Here is a 23,916-nt window from a genome sequence, read left to right as displayed (position 1 = left end):
AATAAGCAGCCCAACAAACTAATGCACAAGCAGTAAAGGGCTATATTAATCCCTTAATGGTTTTTCGTGAGACACTGTCTGGGCGATTCCTCTGATTAGCATAAAGCACCACCACATAGGCATAACTTGCTTATTCTGAATAAACACTCAATACCTCTCAAGTAAGTCAGCCAGGATTACAGATGGACAATAGCCAGGATAGCCTGTGTTATGCAGCGCAAATGTTGCAGCCTTTTCATTCCTGTGGTAAAAAGATGATATTTTGTCAATTGCAATAGAACAAGATTTAACTTGGATACAATTACAAGCCCTAGTACCTCATATTGTAATTAAACTTTAAAATTGTAAGTTCAATTTTATTGTAAAATTGCACTTTCATTAAGGTGCTGGCAATATTCCATGAAGCAGCAAAATATTTTTGTGATAGAAGCATAGAGGTTCACAACACAGAAGAAGGCCATTCAGCCCATTGTGCCTGTGTTGACTCTTTGTTGGAGCAAACACAAACTAATTCCATTTCCCTGCTGTCTCCCCATATCTCCTGTATCTTCAAAATAACAACAGAAAATGCTGGAAAAACTCAGCAGGCCAGGCAACATCCATGGAGAGAAATTAGAGTTGATGTTTCGGGTTGAAACCCTTTTTCAAAACTGGAAAGGAAATGAAATAGATCGAAGGCAAGGCTGCGATAGAACAAAAGAAGTAAAGAGACATTAAGAGGTATTCAAAACCAGACGAGATGGTAATAGGACAGTGGAGATAAAAGACGGCTCAGATTAGGTGTGAAGTGTACTGGCAGGATGAAAGACAGCTGCCATGTGGGAGAGAGAAAAAAAAGGAAAGGGGGGGGGGAAGGGAAGACCCAAAACAAAGGGGTGGAAAAAAAAGTAAGTAAAAATGTAATAGGGGCCGAGGTTATGATCTGAAATTATTGAACTCGATATTGAGTCTGGAAGGCTGCAACGTGCCTAATCGGAAGATGAGGTGCTTTTCCTCGAGTTTACGTTGAGCTTCCGTGGAACAATGCAAGAGGCCAAGGACGGGGAGGTCCGAGTGGGAATGGAGCAGTGAATTAAAATGACAGGCGACCAGAAGCTCGGGGTCACCCTTACGGACTGAACAGAGGTGTTCCACAAAGCGGTCACCCAATCTGCGTTTGGTCTCCCCAATGTAGAGGAGACCGCATCGTGAGCAGCGAATACAGTATACTAGATTGCGAGAAGTACAAGTAAATCGCTGTTTCACCTGGAAGGGGTGTTTGGGGCCCTGGACAGTGGGAAGGGGGGAGGTATAGGGGCAGGTGTTACATCTCCTGCGCTTGCACGGGAAGGTGCCAGGTGAAGGGGAAGGGCTGTTGCGGGTGATAGAGGAGTAGACCAGGGTGTCTCGGAGGGAGCGGTCCCTACGGAATGCTGAAAGGGGAGGGGAGGGGAAGATGCGTTTGGTGGTGGGATCACTTTGGAGGTAGCGGAAATGGCGGAGGATGATCCGTTGAATGTGGAGGCTGGTGGAGTGAAAGGTGAGGACAAGGGGAACCCTATCGTGGTTCCGGGAGGGAGGGGCAGGGGTGAGGGCAGAAGTGTGGGAGATAGAATGGACACGGTCGAGGGCCGTGTCAACCACGGTAGAGGGGAATCCTCGGTTGAGGAAAAAGGAAGACATGTCGGAAGCACTGGTGTGGAAGGTGGCATCGTCGGAGCAGATACAGCGGAGATGGAGAAACTGGGAGAATGGAATAGAGTCCTTACAGGAGGCGGGGTGGGAGGAAGTGTAGTCCAGGTAGCTGTGGGAGTCAGTGGGTTTGTAGTAAATATTGGTCGATAACCTGTCCCCAGAGATGGAGACGGAGAAGTCGAGGAAGGGAAGGGCAGAGTCAGAGATGGACCATGTGAAGGTGAGGGAAGGGTGGAAATTGGAGGCAAAGTGAATGAAATTGTCTAATTCGGGGCGAGAGCAGGAAACGGCACCAATACAGTCATCAGTGTATCGGAAAAAGAGGTGAGGGAGGGGACCTGAGTAGGACTGGAACAAAGAGTGTTCCACCTATCCGATGAAAAGGCAGGCATAGCTAGGACCCATGCGGGTACCCATAGCAACACCTTTGATTTGGAGGAAATGAGTGGAGTTAAAGGAGAAGTTGTTCAATGTGAGAACAAGTTCAGCCAGGCGGAGGAGGTTGGTGGTGGATGGGGACTGATCGGGCCTCTGTTCAAGGAAGAAGCGGAGCACCCTCAGGCCATCCTGGTGGGGGATGGAGGTGTAGAGGGATTGTACGTCCATGGTGAAAAGGAAGCGGTTGGGGCCAGGAAACTGGAAAATGTTAAAGTGGCGGAGGGCGTCCGAAGAGTCGCGGATGTAGGTGGGAAGAGACTGGACAAGGGGAGAAAAGATAGAGTCAAGATAGGAAGAGATAAGTTCCGTGGGGCAAGAACAAGCTGAAACAATGGGTCTACCAGGGCAGTCCTGTTTGTGGATCTTGGGAAGGAAGTAGAAGCGGCTGTGCGGGGTTGGGGAACTACGAGGTTGGTGGCCGCGGGGGGAAGATCTCCAGAGGAGATGAGGTCAGCGACAGTCTTGGAAATGGTGGTTTGATGTTCAGTAGTGGGGTCATGGTCCAGGTGGAGGTAGGAGGAGGTGTCGGAGAGTTGGCGTTCAGCCTCCGCTAGGTAGAGGTCAGTTCGCAAAACAACAACAGCACCACCCTTGTCAGCGGGTTTAATGACAATGTCAGTGTTGGATGTAAGAGAATGGAGTGTATCTTTCACTGCTTTAAATATTTATCCACTTTCTCCTTAAAAGATGCAATGGTCTCTATCTTATTTCCTCCCTGTGGCAAAGCATTCTATACTGCAACAACCATCTGTGTAAAGAATTTTTTCCTAATCTTCGCCTCGGTCTTAATACCAATTTTAAATTGATGACCACTTGTCTTTGACCCTTCATAATTTTATAAACCTCTTCTAAATCTCTTCTTAGTCTTCTTTCTCTGTAGAAACCGTCTCGGTATCTCAAGTCTCTCTTCTTAACTAAGTTTCCCATCTCTGCTATCAACCTGCTGAATCTAGCCTCTATGATTGTCTTTTCTATAATGGGGCACCCAAAACTGCACGCAGTGCTCTAACTATAGCCCAACCAGTGTTTTGTACCAATTTATCATGCCCTTATTTAGAAATGCTGTTGGTCTTTTCATGGCTTTATCCACTTTCACTCATACTTTCAGTTGTTTCAGCTTTTAATAAGCAGAATTGCCTTGGCTCTGCTTGGTTGCTATGTAAAGTCACTCTCCACCCCACAAAAGCTGTTGCAAAGGGAAGGAGCAGAATAATTATAATTCTTTTGATTCACAGGCAGAATGATTAGAGGTGCAACTGTGTGTACGCTAAGTCCACTTGGGGTCAGCTGTTTTATACTGACGGTGAGAATGCTGAAAAATATTGCAGTGACTCTGGAGAGCTGATACCACATCAACAGGGCTGATTTAAATGTGGAAAACCACAGTCAGATGTGCAATTTGTGTGAAATTCACTGGTTAAAGTGTCCGTTACCCAGGTTATCTGCTATGGTGATGTACTTCATACAGTATTAATTTTTGTTATCTTTATACTACAGAAAAATGAAGAAATCTTGTATGCCACAATAGAACACACCAATCCAAGTGCTTCTAATGAAGAGAATCCAAGGAGTGACAACACCTGTGAATATGCAGTGATTAACTACAATTGCCAGCAAGAAACCACCAGTTCAGAACAAGACACTCAAGAGTATGAGGAAGTGATACCCAGCTAATGGATTGTAAAAGAGATACAGTCCCATATGGTTACAGCTTATCAGCTGCATACTAATGGTGCAGTCTGCTGAGCTTTGCTGGTGTTTATAGAAACTACAGATGCTGTTTAGTGACTTTACCATTAAGGGTATATAAAAATTGTTTTATTGTTACATTGTGTTGGGAGAGGAAGAGTTAAAATGAGAATTGTTCCTGGTGTTTTTTTGTTGATTTGGACTGCAATTGTTCCTTTTTGAGGAGAGGAGTAGTGCTCGCTATTCTGCCCCCACATGTCTGCCTCCCATTCCTACTGACAAGCAGACATCATTCAACACAATAACTTCAATATTCTGACTTGTTAATTGGCTCCAGATTATACATAATAGAATCAAACTGGGAGGGATCTAGGACATTGAAAACTAACTTAATTTTTACCGTGGACTTCAAATAGATGCATAAGTGATCCAAGGATAGATTTGACAATACATTCACTTCCTATTCATTCATATTGTTTAGAATTCCTGTATCCAGTCATCTGCTTTTTAATGCTTAACACACCTAATGTAGTCAACCCCAGCTGCATTTCACCTAGAGACACTGGTGCAATTTAGTGTGAAACCTTTTTTCACCTCAATGTTTTCTGTTTTTATTTTGATTCAAATGGGGCAAGATACAAAGATTTGAAAAGTGATTTTTTTTTTGCTTGAAGTTTGTAGAAATCCTGACCTAAGTATAATAGTTCTTGGCAAAGAAATTGTGGAGGTGAAATCAGTCTTGGGGATTAGAACACAACAGGCGATAGCAAATTGGCAGTCCATTTTACACCGAGCGATTTTCTTTTCTATTGAAGTCATTGAAGCAAGGTGTAAAATGAGCTGCCGATTCACTATCGCCCATTTGTGCCACCACCCAAGACCGATTTTACCTCCTACAATTTATTAGGATTAAGTATTCTTCATTTTAAAGAAGAAAGTATCTGTTGCCCTTCATTCAAGTTTGAATGTAAAAAACGTGAACAGTGCTAAAATAAAATAATTGTAGCACAAATTTCTAGTGATATCATAATCTCTAAATAGAGAGAAAATGTTAATGAAATAACTTTTTAAACCAGAAATAGTTTTTTGGAATTTAATGTGCAGGTGCGTAAACACTGAAAATGCAGAGATATGTATTTTTTTAAGTCGCAGACTTCTCGTGTTTCAATAACTGAAATAGTAGTTGTATTTTTAAGCGAATATACAAGAACGATGCAACCTATCTATCATGGTGTTCATTCCATATTTGTCACAGCAGATTACATCTTCCATTCCCTGCACACTTCACTCTGAACTCACCATGGGACCGAAAATCTAGCAGCTTCATGACTCGTGAGTTAAGGGGAGGGGTAGCATAGGGGGTACCCAGCAGCTGACAGTGGACTGCAGTCATTTTGCAGGGCCAGAAGGAGCATTCCTGGTCCCCAGAAAAATTACCCTGGAAAAAGTTCCACGCCCTTTCTGAACCTCTAGTTAGTTCACCTGCCACCTGGTACAAATGGACGGAGCTTGACCAGTGCCCACTCCACCCATTTGTGCTTTAATATTGTATACAGGGTCCTACAAGCAGCGTAGGACCCTGATTTGTATATAAGCAACTTCCAGTCTGTGTTGAGTGGGCAAGTTGTGCTCCCATTTACAGGTCTGCCTGAAGAATGCATCAGGTGGGCCTTGGGAGTCCAAATGGCGGTCAAAGTGCCTCCCCCTCCTGATCTTTCACTGCCGGCACCTGATTTTCAGGCAAGAAATGGGCAGGCAGTAGTTGCCAATCATCCCCTGTAATCTTCAGAGATAGGTATGATTAGCTGCTACCTGTGTGAGAATTATTTACTTATGAGGGGCAATACAGCTCTAAAGGTCATTAAATGGGGATTAAAAGTGACTGCTGTACAGGTAATTATTGTAATAGGATGATTTTGACCAAGCAGCTTGATTAGGTGTCCAAATAATCTCTCTGCCTGGCTGGAAATAAACTAAGATTGGACTGCTGATAAATGTGACTTTATGTTTTGAAAAATAGACTAAGGGAATGTCATTAAAATAAAGTGCCCTAATTGTTCAGAGCAGGCTTTCAAAAATGTTCCGCACAGCTATGTAAACTAGATATGGGAATAGTTTTATTTAACATTGAAACCAATAAATTTTATTTACAATTGGGTGTGAAGAATGGATCTTGGGTCGAAGGGCCTTTATCCAATCTATCACAGCAAGTAAGTCCACATGTCTGATAGAGCGGCAGACGCTACAATGTAAATTCCAGCAGGGAGCCATGCTCATAGGGAATGTGGGTTAAAGACAGGAGTGCAACCAAGTAGCAGCAATTCCTGACTCATGCCACGTTTGAGCACGGTACCCACAAAAATCAGTTAACAGCATCAACATGATATGGCATAGATAATGTGCTCGGTTTCTGGAAGGCTTTTGAAAATGTGTTACGTATATTATATATATATATATATATATAGGCAGATATTCTTTAGCTAAATATGTTTTAATGTAGTTGATATTGTACTCTACAGGCTTGCCTGTAGGCTCAGTGAATAAATGGTACTTGGCCGTATTGACTAGGTTTAATTCATGTCCTGTGTATTGTGAGCTTATCTCAGCCAGCGGACTGGTAAGAGTACAACAATTGGCTTCAGTGGCACAAAGCTGTTGATTGTTTTATATATTTGTTCTCAGGATGTGGCCAATGCTGGGAAGTCCTCATTTATTGCCCATCCCTATTTGCCCCAAGCACGTGGTGGGCCTTCTCCTTGAGCTGTGGTAGTCCTTGTGGTGATGGTGCTCCCACAATGGTGTTATGTGGGGAATTCCAGGATTATAACCCAGCAACCATGATCATTGAATTTCTGATCCTAATTACAATTCAGTAAAACTAGATAGAAACTGCCTCTGTAGATGTTGGGTAAGGACAGGATTGGGCTTAGCTGCAGCGATCCTCACATTAGAACATCTTGCCCATGTTCACTGCCTAGGCTTATGCCTGCAAAATCATCATTTTCACTATATATTAAAGTAACCAATGCCTAAGAAACTATACCTTAGCATGACTCCGCAGCTTCAGGACACGAAGAAGAAAGTGGAAAAGAAAATGCCACTCTGCATGACTGGTAGTTTCTTCTACTTTGTGCAGCTCTTACAGTCTGTCATTTCACATCCTTCTGAATGAAGATAGTATTTTTTAAGATAAAGCATTTTTTTTTTACATTTTTCCTATACTCACCATAAATGTGTTAGTACATGGTCACCATCTTCCTGAGCACAGCATGAGCACAACAGTGGTTCCAATAGTTGGAGGTGCAGAGTTTCAGCAGCAACTGCTTTCCTCTCTGCAAACCAACCAAGGTAAGCACTAAACGCTGAATATATAAACATGCACACAGGTGACACCTTCCTGTTTCTGTTATCCCAAGTCGTAAGAGTTTCTTCTTAAGAATGTAAGAGTATAAGAAATAAGAGCAGGAATAGGCCATACAGCCTCTCGAGCCTGCTCCGCCATTCAATAAGATCCTGGCTGATCATCGACCTCAACTCCACTTTCCCACCCGATCTCCATATCCCTTGATTCCCCAGAGTCCAACAATCTATCTATCTCAGCCTTGAATATACTCAAAGACTCAGCATTCACAGCCCTCTGGGGCAGAGAATTCTAAAGGTTCACAACCCTCTGAGTGAAGAAATTCCTCCTCATCTCAGTCTTAAATGGCCTACCCCTTATCCTTAGTCTATGCCCCCTAGCTCTAGACTCTCCAGCCAGGGGAAAACAGCCTCTCCGGTTCAGCTACATGACTGATGTTTGCCTTCAGTATGGCAGAAAGACCTACCTGGGACAACTTGCAATATGCCAACCACCTTCATGTTTTCTGGTCAGCAGCATCCACAGTGAGCTGCACCAGAGTTACTTCTGTTACAAGTACAAACATGGGCCCGGATTTTGCGGTTCTAATGACAGCAAAACTGTCAGCATTCACCGTCATTACCCCTCTGAAACTGACAGTAACTTCAAGATTTAGCGCACGTGCAGATAAACACAGAAATCCTGAAGTTGCGGTCAGTCATTCCCTGCTCCGCCACAGGCTGTGTTGTGGAACTCCCCATAGCCGGCAATCGGTGAAATCACTTGAACTGACGAAAACTTCCCCTTTTCTGCTCTAATATCACTGTTAAAAACCCCATAAATAATGAAGCCGTATTCAATGAGGCGTAACTGGGTTTTTAACAACATTGAGTAATAACTACTGCTGAACAATTATTCTGGCCCTGAAAAATGAATTTTATATTTGTGGAATGTCAAATTTCTCAATTATAATAAAAATTACTAGATTTTTAAAATAATAAAATATATATTTTTTAAAAGTTTGTTTATGATATTTCAGCTTCTACCATGTGTATGTCCCAATCTTTATTTTGCTTTCTGTAAATTTTTTAAAAAGCGAATGATAAAAGCTGCTTTTTATTTTGTGGTTTGATGTCTGTGAGAATTCTTCAATGTCATTGGCTGACATCACTGCTGCTGGATGCTGGAGATCCCTTACAGACAGCACTACAATCAAATTAACATTGAGAAAGCTAAAGATTTCGCCACAGAGAGCACGAGATTTTTATGGACAACTTACTTGGAGGTCAGCGGCGATCATCATTGCTTCGCTGCTGACTGCAAATTCCGGGCATGGCATGTAGTTGCACAGTGAAACTAGGCAGGAGGTCGAGTCGGACTGTTCAGTTGGTACTTTTGGCTGAAAACAATTGCAAACACCAGCCTTGTCTCTTGTGCTCACATGCTGGGCTCTGTAATTGTTAAATATGGGAATGATTATTGAGCCCCACAACCCCCCCCCCCTCCATTAGTTGCCTGATTCTCAATGACATGTGCTAAGGTTGCAGAGTTTTGCTCTGATCCATTGGTTGGGGGATCACTTTATTTCTAACATGCTAGTTTTGTGTGTAGCCATGCAGGTAGTCTTGTGTCATAGCTGCTCTAGGCTGATGTCTCATTCTAAGGTATGTCTGGTGCTGTTCCCTGATATGCCCTTCTGCACTCCCTATTGAAGCAGGGTTCATCTCCCAGTTTGATTAAGAATGTGGGATGTGTTGGGCCATGAGATTACAATTGGTGATATACAATTCTGCTGCTTCTGATGGCACCTAGTGCCTAGTTTTGGGCTGCTAGACAGAGTCATGGGGCTCTTCCCTATTTCGAGCTCCTTTACTGAGTGTTCCCCAGGTGCAGTGGAAAATCATCCCTCAGAACTCCACAGTAGCTAGCATGTTTGAATAGTGTATATATAGGGAATTTTCTAACCTCCTTATCCCACACTTGCCCTATCTGTTTCCCTCCAGCTCTTCTCTAATGTCTAGGCATATAGGGGAAAGTCAGCTACCCTGCAGCCCAGAGAGCTGCCATGTTTGGAACCTTCTGCCTGCTGTTCAAAAATAGCAACCAGAAGGCCGCCAGCTGATCCCGGGTTCAAAGTACTTGCAAAGACGATAAAGGATTTCATGCAAGCCCCCTGCCTGTCCATCTTTAATCCTCTGGTAAGAGAGGAGCGTGGTGCAATAACTTAAGGCCTGATTCATCTAGGTGCCTCTCCGAACTGGCACCTGACCAGTGAAGAACAAGAAACTGAGGTGGGAGGGCCAGGAGCACTACTTCATTTGAATGACATCTCTTGGCCTGTGCCTATTATATGTCCTTGGTGACTGCCTAAAACAGGTGCTAGGCCCCTTCGCTGGTGATAATGAGGGCCCTAACACTTTTTTGAGACTCATTCTGGAAATTCATCTGCCCTGGGCAGAACAGGGACTGGGCTTGCACAACTCAGGATTACTTGATCTACATGTGGCCTAATCAGCGGTTCATAAATGGACTGCTGGAGGCCGCCGCCAAAAAGGTAAGTTTTTTCATATATTTACCTTAACGTGGAATCGGGGGTCTCCCCCCAACTCCTTAGCATTACTGCAGGCCGCTGTCAGCATGTGCTTGGCTCCCCTCCAGTTCTCTTGATGTCATTACTGTTGCTGAATGCGGAGATTCGCTTGATTGGGTACCAGATTCAAATTAACGTTGGGAGAGATGAAATTCACGCCAGAGTTCATTAGATCATTGTGAGCAACTTTGTTCAAAGTAAGCGGTGAGTGCCGTCGCTTCACCGCTGACAGGAAATTCCCAGCCAATGGGGGCGAAATTCCCAGGGAGGCGCTAACGGGGCGCAAATGGCTTTTCGCCCCCCCACCCCCAGGCACTAACCTCGCCTCCCGTGAAATTCCACGGGAGGTTAGCGGCGGCACTACTGGGTACCCCCTAATCTTCTGCGCCCAGAGATCATGACGTCATCTCCGGAAGCAGCGCCCTGGTAGCGCCTCGGGAGAAAAATTCCCCCTCGCGCCCCGCAGCAGCACCGGGCGATGTTACCGACTGCTGCAGGGGGGGGGTCGTGAACAGTGAGACCGGCCACTCGCGGGGCGCCATTGAAAGATGCGGTGGCCGGCTGACATGAAAAAAATCGCCGATTTAAAAGAAAACATTTCTGAGCACCGGATGCAGGCTGATCACACGGCACTCCTGCACCCCGATGTTCCAGCCGATGCCAACGAAATGCAGATCTCGCAGCGGGGAGCCCTTCCCCTTAATTGATTGAAGAGACCCTGCAACGCGGCAGCACCACGCGTGGCGCTGCTGAGCACATCGCCACGGATCGGGACATTCCCCGCCTCCCGCACAACAAGAGGCAAGCAGAGCGCTTGATTTAGCTCCACTTCCCTCTTAGAGTAAATAATGGAAATTTCTCAAATGTTTGAACAGGCGCTAACCTTTTCAAACATTTTTGGCTTAGCGCCCCAATTGGCCCTCTAGGGCAATTTCTCCCCCATTAATATATTTTAACGAAAATGAACTTGAGGCTGGAAAATACAAGAAAACGGTAAGCAATTGAATAATACCACTAATTTAAAACTCCTTTGATCAAAATAAATCATGCAGCATATTTAAAGGTATACATTTACACCCAAAGCAACTTCTGTTACCATTCCAATAAAGCTCTGGCCCATTGAGTCTACAGGGCCAATGTTAAGTTGCTTGCCCGGCGGGAATGGGGCGATAGGTGCCCGAAAATCACAGCGCTGTAATTACCACCCCATTGCCACCTGCTGCTTCGGGGCCTTCACTAGAGCTGCCAGGTGCCTGCCCGAACCAGTTGAGAGCCTCATCAAAGTATTTAAATTGGGGTCCTATGACCTCAACAGAACCTAATGCCACTTTCAACGGAGAAGGCTGTGCAGGCATGAAACGGCAATTGGAAGCACTATTTAAAGAGGCACTTGCCTACAAGTACTCAGATCAATGGTATCTGTGAGCAAGTCGCCTGTTTATCCATTGAAATCCGTGCATGTTAAGTTCTCTTCTGCTTCTAAACTATCAAGAAGCCCAGGGCTCAAGTTGTGAGTCATGCTGGCCACACCACTGTGGTTGGGGAAGAGGAGCAACACATACAGCAGCAGGTTGTGGAATCTCATGTTGCTGCAGTAGGGGCTCTGAGGAGACCACACATGAGTGCTGCTCGCAGGCATCTTTAACCTGCCCATAGGGTCTATAGGCTCAGATTTAGGTACCTCTGATTTTCTGCGGAGCAATGAAGCAGGATGCTATACTTCTCCAGAGAGGCTGCCACAGGTCTGTACAACCGCTGACAAGAAGTCCTGCAAGCCACTCTCCCAGCTGGCTATGCATTGCCTGAAGCAGTCAGTGATTATAGCCCTTAATAGTTTTGCCTTGGGCTCTTTCCAGGTTGCAACAGGTGATATCAGTCACATTATTGAGTCTGTAGTCTATGCCTGCATCAAGCAGGTCACTGATACTCTCTTTGCCAAGGACAACAATTTTATAAAGAAAGAAAAGGTAGCATTTATAGAGCCTCCTTCCTGATATCAGGACATCCCAAAGGGTTTTACAATAAGTAAGTATTTTTGAAGTGTAGTTGCTGTAATGTAGGAAACATGGCAGCCTATTTGTGCACAGCAAGGTCCCACAAACAGCAATGTGATAATGACCAGATAATCTGTTTTAGTGATGTTGGTTGAGGGATTAAATATTGGCCAGGACAATATTTAAACATCCCCCAAGGACAGTAGTCAGCAGAACAGGGCTGTCCGCTTTGTTGCCATAGCAAGCTGAGCCCAAGTTCAGGCAGTGGTTTACTACATACATGTAGACATGATGGCACCTCTCAATCAGCCAACTGCCTTGATGAACAAGAAAAGCTACCACTCCATCAATTTTCAGCTGGTGAGCAATCACCGCCAATGAATTATGCAGCTCTGTTCCCAGTTTCCTGGCAGGCTACCATTCTTTCCCCACCCGCCTTTGATCAAGTTAAGCATGTCTCAACTTTTAATGCTGCCTCACTCTCCTTTGCTCTTTTCTGTTTTCTTTCTCTTCCTTCAAACAGAAGAATTCCTATAGGGAAACCCACACTACTCTATGGTATCCCTTACTGTGGGTGGACACTGAAAATGTGCTGGTCACCACAGAGTCCCTTGTTCTGGCAATCTGAAGTGCAGCTCAGCAGCTCCGTGGAGAAAAAGGAAAAACAAAACAAAATATGCATTCAAAACTGAAATATGAGCCAAAGTTTTCCAGGTATTAAGCAACTATAAATAGATTACTTCTGCCGGGCAGATCCACTCCTGCTATGGCTTTGCCTCTTTTATCTGCTTGTAAGTTACACCAACAGTAATGATGTATCATGGGAGTGGAACTGACGGAAATTCCGGTGCCTTCCACCAAGCATCTCATTTGCATGTGCGTGCTGGTGAATGCGCAACCAATGACTTCAATGGAAATAAAAATCAGGAGAGATGTAAAACGGGCTGCCAATTTGCTATCACCTGTTTTACAATATGGCACAAAGTCAAAATTACCCCCGTTGTTGCCCATATTTGTTTGACATTGTCAGTGCTTTGGAAAGGAGCATGCTTATGAGTTCACTGCAAATAACAATCAGAGCAATTCTTTTCTCATTGATTGAAAACAGTAGTAAAAAGAATGGTATGGGAGAAATAAAACATCCATGTACTGTAAAGATAAATGGACTACAATAGTGAGAGAAGATGCCACTGTAAGAGATTTTTACCATTCATTTTAAATGGGTGAGAGACATGTACAACTTCCTGATGCATTATTTTCTTTGATCCAGTGTCAAATAAAGCTGTTGGACTATAACCTGGTGTTGTGTGATTTCTTACATTTGATACATAATAGGTCAACAAAGTTTTGAATTTTAAAAAGAGTAACAAAATGACTCAAATCCATTATGAACTGGGGGTCACCATTGACCAGAAACTTAACTGGACCAGCCACATAAATACTGTGGCAACAAGAGCAGGTCAGAGGCTAGGTATTCTGTGGCGAGTGTCTCACCTCCTGACTCCCCAAAGTCTTTCCACCATCTACAAGGCACAAGTAAGGAGTGTGATAGAATACTCTCCACTTGCCTGGATGAGTGCAGCTCCAACAACACTCAAGAAGCTCGACACCATCCAGGACAAAGCAGCCCACTTGAATGGCACCCCATCCACCACCTTAAACATTCACTCCCTCCACCACTGGCATACCATGGCTGCAGTGTGTACCATCTACAAGACGCACTGTAGCAACTCGCCAAGGCTTCTTCGGCAGCACCTCCCAAACCCGCGACCTCTTCCACCTAGAAGGACAAGGGCAGCAAGCACATGGGAGCACGATCACCTCCAAGTTCCCCTCCAAGTCACACACCATCCTGACTTGGAAGTATTTCGCCGTTCCTTCATCGTCGCTGGGTCAAAATCCTGGAACTCCCTCCCTAACAGCACTGTGGGAGTACCTTCACCACACGGTTTAAGAAGGCGGCTCACCACCACCTTCTCAAGGGCAACTAGGGATGGGCAATAAATGCTGGCCTTGCCAGCGACACCCACATCCCATAAATGAATAAAAAAAACTCTCCTCCCTGTGCAGATCTCCCATGGCACTGCTTATGGGTGGTTTGGGGACTGCAGCATAGTTTCTGATGTGTTGGATGGAAATCCACTTCCTAAGGTTCAACAGTCACTCTCTGTTACTTCCCATGTTTTGCACGTACTGTGTCACTGGTTACCATGTTAACAACTGTCATGGCTGCCCTCCCTTTTGGTTTTACAATCTAATTGGTTGGTGCTTGACCAAAAGCAATTCCTACAATCATACAGATACAAAATGTGCACCAGCCACCTCTTTATTAAATATTAATCAGGCAAAATGTTTACTGTTTAAGAACTTGTCATTGCCACTAAAACAAAATGATGCCAGGTTTTTCCTTAAAGAATACTTTTTTGAATAAGTATCAATAAAACATTATGAAGGGTAATACCGAATTTACAAAAAGTAACCTACTATCATCTGTGGGATGATTTCCTCTGATCGCAGTGCGTAACAACATCATAAACAAACTCAGGAAGATTTCCTCTGGCCAGCATTTCTAATAGAATCATAAGTTTACAAGGTTGCTAAATATACAATGAGAGGAAATCACCTCCACTGACGTTGACAACATACCATGACATAGACAAGCAGTTTTTATTTATTGCACTGCACTGGTATGTTTAAATGAATGCTTAAACAAAAAGTATCATGAACAATATTTATTGAGGACCAAATTCAAAGGTGCAGAAAACAATACAGTAAACTGCATTGAAATATGAAAATCAACACTTTTTATATGGATTATAAGGCTATCAATTATATACAATCATGATCATTTGTAATCAAGTAATAACAAAACATTATTTCCCTGAGTTATTAATTTAGTTGCTGCACATCCATATATCCTTTTTCATTCTCTTGATCTGTCCTTAGGGGTTTGGACCAATTTTCAAAAATCAAAGCTTTCAAAACAAATTTAAATTGTCAAGAATCTATTCATGATCAATCAGAAAAAAAGGCTTAAGAACATTCAACATAAAGTTAGATAGACAACAGTTCACTTGTATTAAACAGAACAGTTAAGTTGTTTGTATCAAATAGAAATCCTGATTTGTCATTTTACAATGTTTTGACTTTGCCTTTCAAATTGAATTTAAATATTTTTAATATTTGTAATTTTAGCAGTTTGAAAACACCTCTTATTGGTTTGGTTCAAAGATCATCACTTTGCTTTTTCTGTTTTGTGATTGCCTACAATACAATGATACAATACAAAAATACTGGTTCTTGCTCTGCAGAATACATACGATACAGCAGAGGGCAGTACAATAAATCACCACATGCTGGAGAATTGTTCGACCTAAAATCATACCCGGTTTTCTTGATAAACCACTGCCCAAGTCATACGCCTGGTCTATACAATGGCCCGGATTTTGCGGTAAGAATAACAGTGAGGCTATCAGCGCTCACCGCTATTAAAGAGGAAATCGGACAGCAACGTCTGGCGACCGCACGTGCAGAATTAAACGCGGAAATCAGGAAGTTGCTTTCCGAGTTGCCCTACTCCTCCAGAAGCTTCGCTACACCAATATCTCGCCCAGAGACTCATATCAAACACGTGAAGTTAGAGTACTTACCCACTAGATACCCACTAAACTCGCCAGAAAAAGTTACGGCTTGTCCATTCTAATGAAATTGGATTTTTAATGCTGTGGTAAGGCTTAATTACTGCCAAGAAAATAATCTGGCACTGGAAAATTAACTTATACAAGTGTGGAGTTTCATTCCTTCAGTTTTTAATTATTGGAGATTTTAAAAATGTTTAAAAAATAATAATTTAAAAAAACTTCTTTCTTTCTGTCTCTTTTATCTCTCTCTGAATCCCATCTTTCTTTATTTTGCTTTCTGTACATGATTTGGCATTGAATTAAATATTCTAACTTGTATGTCCTGATTTAGACTCTGTGCTGCTCATTAAGGATTCTTCAATCTGATTGGTTAAGGAGATACACAGTTGCTGGCCCTGTTCACACAGGTCCCAGATCCCCTGTAGAGGGCGCTGCACTGAAATGGCTTTCTAATCACAGCAAGTTCCAGTGCAAAATTCCATAGAAAGTCTGTGGGCAAATGTAAGCTAGCGCCGTTCATTTGCCATTGACTGCAAAATTCGGGCTGAATGATTGACACAAGTGCAGTTTTACCATCAGGGAGGTACTGACCAGTAGTCAGTTAGGGGCGTAATGGTGGGTATATAAGTGTTTACGGTGTATACGCAGTTTTAATTTCTGTTGACAAGAGTATGCTTACTTTTTAGGAGCTAAAAAATATATGCTTGTCACATATTGCTAATTATGAAATTTGGGGATGGAGGCAAGAAGAGCTTGTTTACTCCGAGTCCCTGTGTGCTCCTTAGCTATCTGTACACCCTGAGTCCCCATGTGATTCTTACTTAACCGCCTTCCCTGAGCCCCCATGTTCTTCCTCCCTGGAAAAACCAGCATTCCCAAAATCTCCCAAGCCAATATCGCCGTGCTGTCTCCAGACTCAGTCCACTATCTCTCCTGCCTACTTAACCTGCTCTCAACTTAATGTGAGCAATGCGCCAAAGATCTGCTAGTTGAAACAGTCTGTGGGCTTATTTGTTTTCTACTGATATTTTTTCAATTGTCACATGTGGGTTACACATATTCTCGAGCTTGTTACAAGCAATAGCAAGTGAAGGAGTAGTTGATGGTGTATGTAGGAATAAGATATATCCACTTCAAATTTCTGGAGATACAGCTAGGATAAATTTTCAGCTATTCTGAATGCCAGAACATGGCTGCGTTAATCACCTACACGACACAACTCCTCCCCTGCTAGGGAAGCAGCAGACTCTACATCCAGAGATGCTCCAGGAATGGGAGCGAAGCAGAAGTTGGGAGTTGCAGAGGTGCACAACATACCGTCAGCTTTCCTTTGTTGAATCTCCCGATGATCCCATTGCACCTGGTCCCATAACCTGGTGAACCAGAAGCACTTTAGAGCAGCTTGGTGTTGTTGCCATTTTTGAACATTTTTTATTAATTCTGAAACCTTTCTTAACATATTTATCTTTAAGAGCTTTAAAACAATGTTAACCATAGTGATACATGAGAAAATATAATAATCTTAATGTCTTCTAATGCTGTAAAAATTGTAACATGCTTGAACAGAATATTTTTATGGTTGCCTCACTTTTTGTGGCTGCAATGTATCATAAATGAAATTCTCCATCTGTATAAAAGGTCCATTTGGTTGAGTTACATCCTGTAATCAAACATATAGCAAAGTATTTATATTGGAATTTCTAACAATAGCACTATAGTAGAATATCATAGAATAGTACAGCACAGAAGGAGGCCATTCGGCCCATCGAATCTGCACCGGCTGTTTCGAAGAGCAATCCAGTTAGTCCTGCTCTCCCGCTCTTTCCCCATATCCCTGCAATTTTTTCTCCTTCAAGTATTTATCCAATTCCCTTTTGAAGGCTACTATTGAATCTGTATCTGCCACCCTATCAGGCAGTGCATTCCAAATCCTAACCACTCATAGAATAGATATAAAGCATTTTCTTTGATGATAGTAAATATGAATCAGCTCTATTTCCCATAGCAACAATTTAACTCTGCCATGCCTGGGAGAGAGCAGCTAACCTGAAACTGAAGACAGTAGTACACCGGGGCATGAATCAAAGGGGACAGGCTGAAGCAAAGGCAAAAACAGAACTGATGGTTCAGATCTTTTTCAGACTTCCTAGAACATACCTCTGTAAGATTACCTCCCAGATGCATCTTTTTCAGGCTGAAGAGCCCAAGTTTCTCATCCTTCCTCATAACTCAGACCACTAGCACTTGTGGGGGATCAGCTTTCTGGCTCTTCTCTCCGCTTGAATGTCTCCCTTGTGTCTCAGCAACCAGAACTGGACACAGTACACAAGGTATTGTCTAACCAGAGCTTATATAGTTAGATTGTGATCTCCTCCAACTTATATTCAACTTCTTTGGCTATGTAATCAACATTCTATTGACTTTGTTGATTGCTGCTTTGCCTTGGTTGGACATTTTTAGCATCAAGTCTACCAAGACTCCTAGGTCTCTTTCAACTTCATCCTTAGGTATTTTAGAACTGCTTATACATGCTGTCATCCCTCCATCAAACTCACAGAATCATACCTTTCAGCCAACGTCTCAGACTCCTTCATCACCAGGACAGACCCACCAGAGGTGGCGGCACAGCGGGAGGGAGTGACCCTGGGAATCCTCAACATTGACTCCAGACCCCATGAAGTCTCATGGGCAAGGAAATCTTCTGCTGATTACCACCTACCGCCCTCCCTCAGCTGATGAAACAGTACTCCTCCATGTTGAACACCAATTGGAAGAAGCACTAAGTGTAGCAAGGGCACAGAATATACTCTGGGTGGGGGACTTCAATGTCCATAACTAAGAGTGGCTCGGTAGCACCACTACTGACCGAGCTAGCTGAGTCCTGAAGGACATAGCTGCCAGACTGGGTTTGCAACACAAGGGAAAAACATACTTGACCTCGTACTCACCAATCTACCTATCATAGATGTATCTGTCCATGACAGTATTAATAGGAGTGACCACTGCACAATCGATGTGGAGATGAAGTCCTGTCATCACACTGAGGACACCCTCCATTGTGTTGTGTGGCAGTACTACCATGCCAAATGGGATAGATTCAGAACAGATCTAGCAGCTCATAACTGAGCATCCATGAGGTGCTGTGGGCCATCAGCAGCAGCAGAATTGTATTCAACCACAATCTGTAACCTCACAGCCTGGTATAGCCCTCACTCTACCATTGCCATTAAACCAGGCGCCCAACCCTGGGAATCCTCAACATTGAATCGAGACCCCTGAAGTCTCATGGCATCAGGTCAATGAAGAGCAGAGAAGAGTATGCCAGGAGTAGCATCTGGCATACCTAAAAATGAGATGCCAACCTGGTGTACATGCTAAACAGAGGAAACAGCATGCTATAGACAGAGCTAAGTGATCCCACAACCAACGGTTCAGATCAAAGTTCTGCAGTCCTGCCACATCCAGTTGTGAATGATGGTGGACAATTAAACAACTCAAGGGAGGAGAAGGCTTCATGAACATCCCCATCCTCAATGATGGCGGACCCCAGCATGTGAGTGCAAAAGACAAGGCTGAAGCGTTCGCAACTATCTTCAGCCAGATGTGCTGAGTGGATGATCCATCTCGGCCTCCTCCTGAGGTCCCCATCATCACAGAGGCGAGTTTTCAGCTAATTCGATTCACTCCACATGATACCAAGAAACAGCTGAGTGCACAGGATAGGGCAACGGCTATGGGTCCCGACAACATCCCAGCTGTAGTGCTGAAGACTTGTACTCCAGAATTAGTCATGCCTGTATCTAAGCTGTTCCATAAGAACATAAGAAACAGGAACAGGAGTAGGCCATTTGGCCCTTCGAGACTGCTCCGCCATTCAATAAGATCATGGCTAATCTTCTACCTCATCTCCACTTTCCTGCACTATCCCCATATCCCTTGATTCCTTTATTATTCAAAAATCTATTGATCTCTGTCTTGAATATACTCAACAACTGAGCCTCTACAGCACTCTGGGGTGGAGAATTCCAAAGATTCACCACCCTCTGAGTGAAGAAATTTCTCCTCATCTCACTCCTAAATGGCTGACCCCTTATTCTGAGACAGTGACCCCTGTTTTTTTGTATGTTTCAATGAGCTCACCTCTCATTCTTCTAAACTCTAGAGAATATAGGCCTAGTCTACTCAATCTCTCCTCATAGGACAATCACCCCATCCCAGGAACCAGTCTGGTGAACCTTCGTTGCACTCCCTCTGTGGCAAGTTTATCCTTCCTTAGGTAAGGAGACCAAAACTGTATGCAATACTCCAGGTATGGTCTCGCCAGGGTCCTATATAATTGCAGTAAGACGTCTTTACTCTTACACTCAAATCCTCTTGTAATAAAGGCCAACATACCATTTGCTTTCCTAATTGCTTACTGTACCTGCATGTTAACTTTCAGTGTTTCGTGTACAAGGACACCCAGATCCCTCTGAACACCAACATTTCCCAATCTCTCACCATTTAAAAAATACTCTGCTTTTCTATTTTCCCTACCAAAGTGGATAACTTCACATTTCTCCACATTATATTCTATTTGCCATGTTCTTGCCCACTCACTTAGCCTGTCTATATCCCCTTGAAGCCCCATTGCACCCTCCTCACAACTTACATTCCCACCCAGCTTTGTATCAGCAGTAAACTTGGATATATTACATTTGGGGCCCTCATCCAAATCATTGATGTAGATTGTGAATAGTTGAGGCCCAAGCACTGATCCTTGCGGTACCCTACTAGTCACAGCCTGCCAATCTGAAAATGACCTGTTTATTTCTACTCTCATTAACCAATCCTCAATTCATGCTAGTATAGTACCCCCAGTCCCATGAGCCCCAATTCTGTTTAATAACCTCTTGTGTGACACATTATCAAATGCCTCAGAATATCCAAATACACCACATCCACTGGTTCCCCCTTATCTATTCTGCAACCTCAAAAAACTCTAACAGATTTGCCAAACACAATTTCCCTTTCATAAATCCGTGTTGACTCTGCCCAATCCTATTATTATTTTCTAAGTGCCCTGTTACCACGTCCTTAATAATAGATTCTAGCATTTTCCCTACTACTGATGTCAGGCTAACTGGTCTGTCGTTCCCCGTTTTCTCTCTCCCTCCTTTCTTAAATAGTGGGGTTACATTTGCTACCTTCCAATCCACGGGAACCATTCCAGAATCTATGGAATTTTGGAAAATGACAACCAATTAATCCACTATCTCTATAGCCACCTCTTTCAAAACCCTAGGATGTAGACCATCAGGTCCAGGGGATTTATTGGCTTCCAGTCCCATTAATTTCTCCAGTACAATTTTTTTATTAATACTAATTTCTTTCAGTTCCTCATTCTCACTGGAGCCTTGGATCTGCATTATTTCCAATACTGCTACAACACTGGCATCTACTCGACAAAGTTTATAATTTCCCAGGTATGTCCTGTCCACAAAAAGCAGAACAAATCCAATCCGTCCAATCAGCCTACTCTCAATCATCAGCAAAATGATAGAAGGTGTTGTCGACAGTGCTATCAAGCAGCAGTTACACACCAGTAACCTGCTAACCGATGCCCAGTTTAGGTTTCGCCAGGATCACTCGGCTCCAGACCTCGTTACAACCTTGGTCCAAATATGATCAAAAGAGCTGATTTCCAGAGGTGAGGTGTGTGTGACTGCCTTTGACATCAAGGCAGCATTTGATCGAGTGTGGCACCAAGGAGCCCTAGTAAAATTGAAGTTAGTGGGGATCAGGAGGAAAACACCTAGAAGGACAAGGGCAGCAGGCGCATGGGAACACCACCACCTCCAAGTTCCCCTCCATGTCACACACCATCCTGACTTGGAAATATATCACTGTTCCTTCATCGTTGCTGGGTCAAAATCCTGAAACTCCCTCCCTAACAGTACTATGGGAGTACCTTCACCACATGGACTGGAGTAGTTGCAGAAGGCAGCTCACCACCACCTTCTCAAGGACAATTAGGCACGGGCAATAAATGTTGGCCTTGCCAGCGACCCCCACATCCTGTAAATGTAAAAAAAAATATTCACAACCCTCTGAGTGAAGACATTTCTCCTTATCTCAGTCCTAAATGGCCGACCCCTTATCCTGAGATTATGACCCCTAGTTCTAGACTCTCCAGCCAGGTGAAACGGCCTCTCAGCATTTACCCTGTCAAGCCCTCTAAAAATGTTATGCATTTCAATGAGATCACCTCTCATTCTTCTAAACTCCAGAGAATATATGCCCATTCTACTCAATCTCTCCTCATAGGACAGCCCTCTCATCCCAGGAATCACTCTAGTGGAACATCATTGCACCCCCTCTAAGGCAACTACATCCTTCCTTAGGTAAGGAGACCAAAATTAGTCTCCAGCGCACTCTTTCCCTGGCGATTTGTTTGTTTTGAGCCCTTTCAGCCTGTCTAGGACATCCATCTCATTAATATTGTAGTTGTTGATTTTGCTTTGGTTATCTCTGTTTGAGAAGGGCATGTTACTCAGATCTTCCGCTTTAACTACTTGGAGGAATGAATCATTCAGAATATTAACTATCTGGTGTGCATCCCCATTTTTACTTTGCATCTTTTTTTTATGGTTTTCACCTCTTCTGTGATTGCCCTCTTACTATTAAAATTCCTTTTTAATTGCTTTGAATTTGTTTGTTAATCAATTTTTGGTCACGCTTGTTCAGCATGAACTTGTTGCCAGTCATTTATGAAGACAGCATTGTTACTTTAACACCACGTCACCAGCCACTTGTTAACATCCTCAATTTTCTTGAACTCCCTTCCATTCCTGTTACTCTGTTCCTCACTTCACTACATTTTTGAGTTTCATGTCATTTGCAAACTTTGAAATTATGCCCAGTATACCCAAATCCAGGTCATTAGTATATATTAAAAAGAGCAGTGATCCCAATACCAACCCCTGGGAACACCGCTGCACACTTCTCTCCAGTCTGAAAAACAACTGTTCACCACTACTCTCTGCTTTCTGTCCTTTGGTCAAATTTGTATCCATGCAGCCACTGCCCCTTTAATTTTGCTAACAAATCTATTATGTGGTACTTTATCAAACACTTTTAGAAAGTCCATATACACAACATCAATCTCACTACTCTCATCAACCCTCTCTGTTACTTCATCAAAGAACTCAATCAAGTTAGTCAAACACGTGTTCTGATGAAAGGTCATTGACCTGAAATGTTAACTTTGTTTCTTTCTCCTCTTTATATATTTTTATCCTGTCCAGTTTCGCTACTACCTCTTCCTTTACTGACATTGGCAACATCCTCTTCTTTAGTGAGGACAGATTCAAAGTACTCATTGAGTACATCAACCATGCCTTCTATCTCCAGAAGAAGATCGTTTTGGTTCCTAATCAGCCCCACCTTTCCATTATTTATATGCTTATAAAAGACTTTTGGGTTTCCTTTTATGTTACCTGCTAAGCTATCCTCATACACTTTCTTTGCCATTCATATTTTCTATTTCAGTTCTCCTCTGTACCTTTTGTATTCAGCTTAGTTCTCTACTGAATTATGAACCTAATATTTATCATTTTTGTTTCATTTGATCTCTATAGCCCAGAAATTCGGGTCGGGGGCTTCCCGCGGGTGTAAGCCCCCGACCTGCACTTACCTTGCGCGCCGGCAGTTGAGCTCTGGGCTCCCGTGGAATTCCGCTCCGGGGCCTGGCCCAGCTGCTGGCGTGCTGTGCTTGCGTGTCCCAGGGGCGTAGTTAGTGCGATGCGTCCCCTGGGATCACGTGAGCCATGGGCAGCCAATCGGAGGAGGGAAAAGCCCATTCATAAGATTGACAGGTAGACCTGTCAAAACTTATAAATACTACGGGCCCAAAATAGCAGTAAACCTTCAAATAAATTTTTTTTTAAAATCACACTTTTTAAATAAACTATAAATTACATTAAATAACTATTTTAAACAATAATTTAAATTTTTCAAAAAAATAATTTTACATTATAACGGGGCTAAAAATAAACTTACCTTGCTTTAAAGTATTTAAAAATAATAAACCTATGGAAAAAATGTTTTAATTTTAATTAATTGACCACTTACCTTGCAAAAAGCAGGCCTTACGCCTGCTTTTTAAATGTGTAAATCCTGCAGGCTTACCCTCCCGGGAAAACCTGTAAAAAAAAACTAAGTTCAAAGCGCACGCGCAGCCTCCCCTGCGCGCGCGTTCGACCTCTGAACCTCTTCGTTCAGAGGATCGGAAGTGCCGGTTTCCCACGCATGCGCAGTGCATGCAGGAAACCGGCAATTCCATTCGGCCTACGGGTGAGTACCCCGTGCATACTCACCCGTGGAGACCCGAATTTCTGGGCCTATATCTTTAATCATCCAGGGAGCTCTAGCTTTGGAATATCCTTCCTTTCTCCCTTGTGGGAATGTGTCTACTCTGTACCCAAACTATCTCCTCTTTGAATGCCTCCCTTTGCTCATTTACTGTTTTACATGTCAATAAAATGAAAGACTTGCATTTCTACAGCGCCT

General features: G+C 43.3%; 2 protein-coding genes across 2 annotated transcripts in view; one reads left to right on the top strand and one right to left on the bottom strand.

Annotated features, from left to right (window-relative positions):
* LOC147107518 (uncharacterized) overlaps positions 1 to 6,361 on the top strand; it is a 75,398-nt gene extending 69,037 nt beyond the window's left edge. The window contains exon 4 of the mRNA XM_086006592.1: positions 3,610 to 6,361. Within this exon, the coding sequence (XP_085862718.1) occupies positions 3,610 to 3,786 (177 nt within the window). The 3' untranslated portion in view covers positions 3,787 to 6,361. The remainder of the gene's footprint in view (positions 1 to 3,609) is intronic.
* Positions 6,362 to 14,090: 7,729 nt separating this feature from the next.
* The window catches only part of LOC147107517 (cell surface glycoprotein CD200 receptor 1-B-like), a 39,735-nt gene continuing 29,909 nt past the window's right edge, over positions 14,091 to 23,916 (bottom strand). Inside the window, exons 6-7 of the mRNA XM_086006591.1 lie at positions 16,955 to 17,026; positions 14,091 to 16,739 (exon numbers count right to left, since the gene is read on the bottom strand). Coding sequence (XP_085862717.1) covers positions 16,686 to 16,739; positions 16,955 to 17,026 — 126 coding nt within the window. The 3' untranslated portion in view covers positions 14,091 to 16,685. The remainder of the gene's footprint in view (positions 16,740 to 16,954; positions 17,027 to 23,916) is intronic.

The sequence above is a fragment of the Somniosus microcephalus genome, chromosome 14, assembly GCF_052327205.1.
Source record: "Somniosus microcephalus isolate GS21.2 chromosome 14, FLI_Smic_1.0, whole genome shotgun sequence".
Classification (NCBI taxonomy): domain Eukaryota; kingdom Metazoa; phylum Chordata; class Chondrichthyes; order Squaliformes; family Somniosidae; genus Somniosus; species Somniosus microcephalus.
The sequence above is the reverse complement of the archived record's forward strand: the minus strand, read 5'-3'. Positions and strand labels throughout refer to the sequence as shown.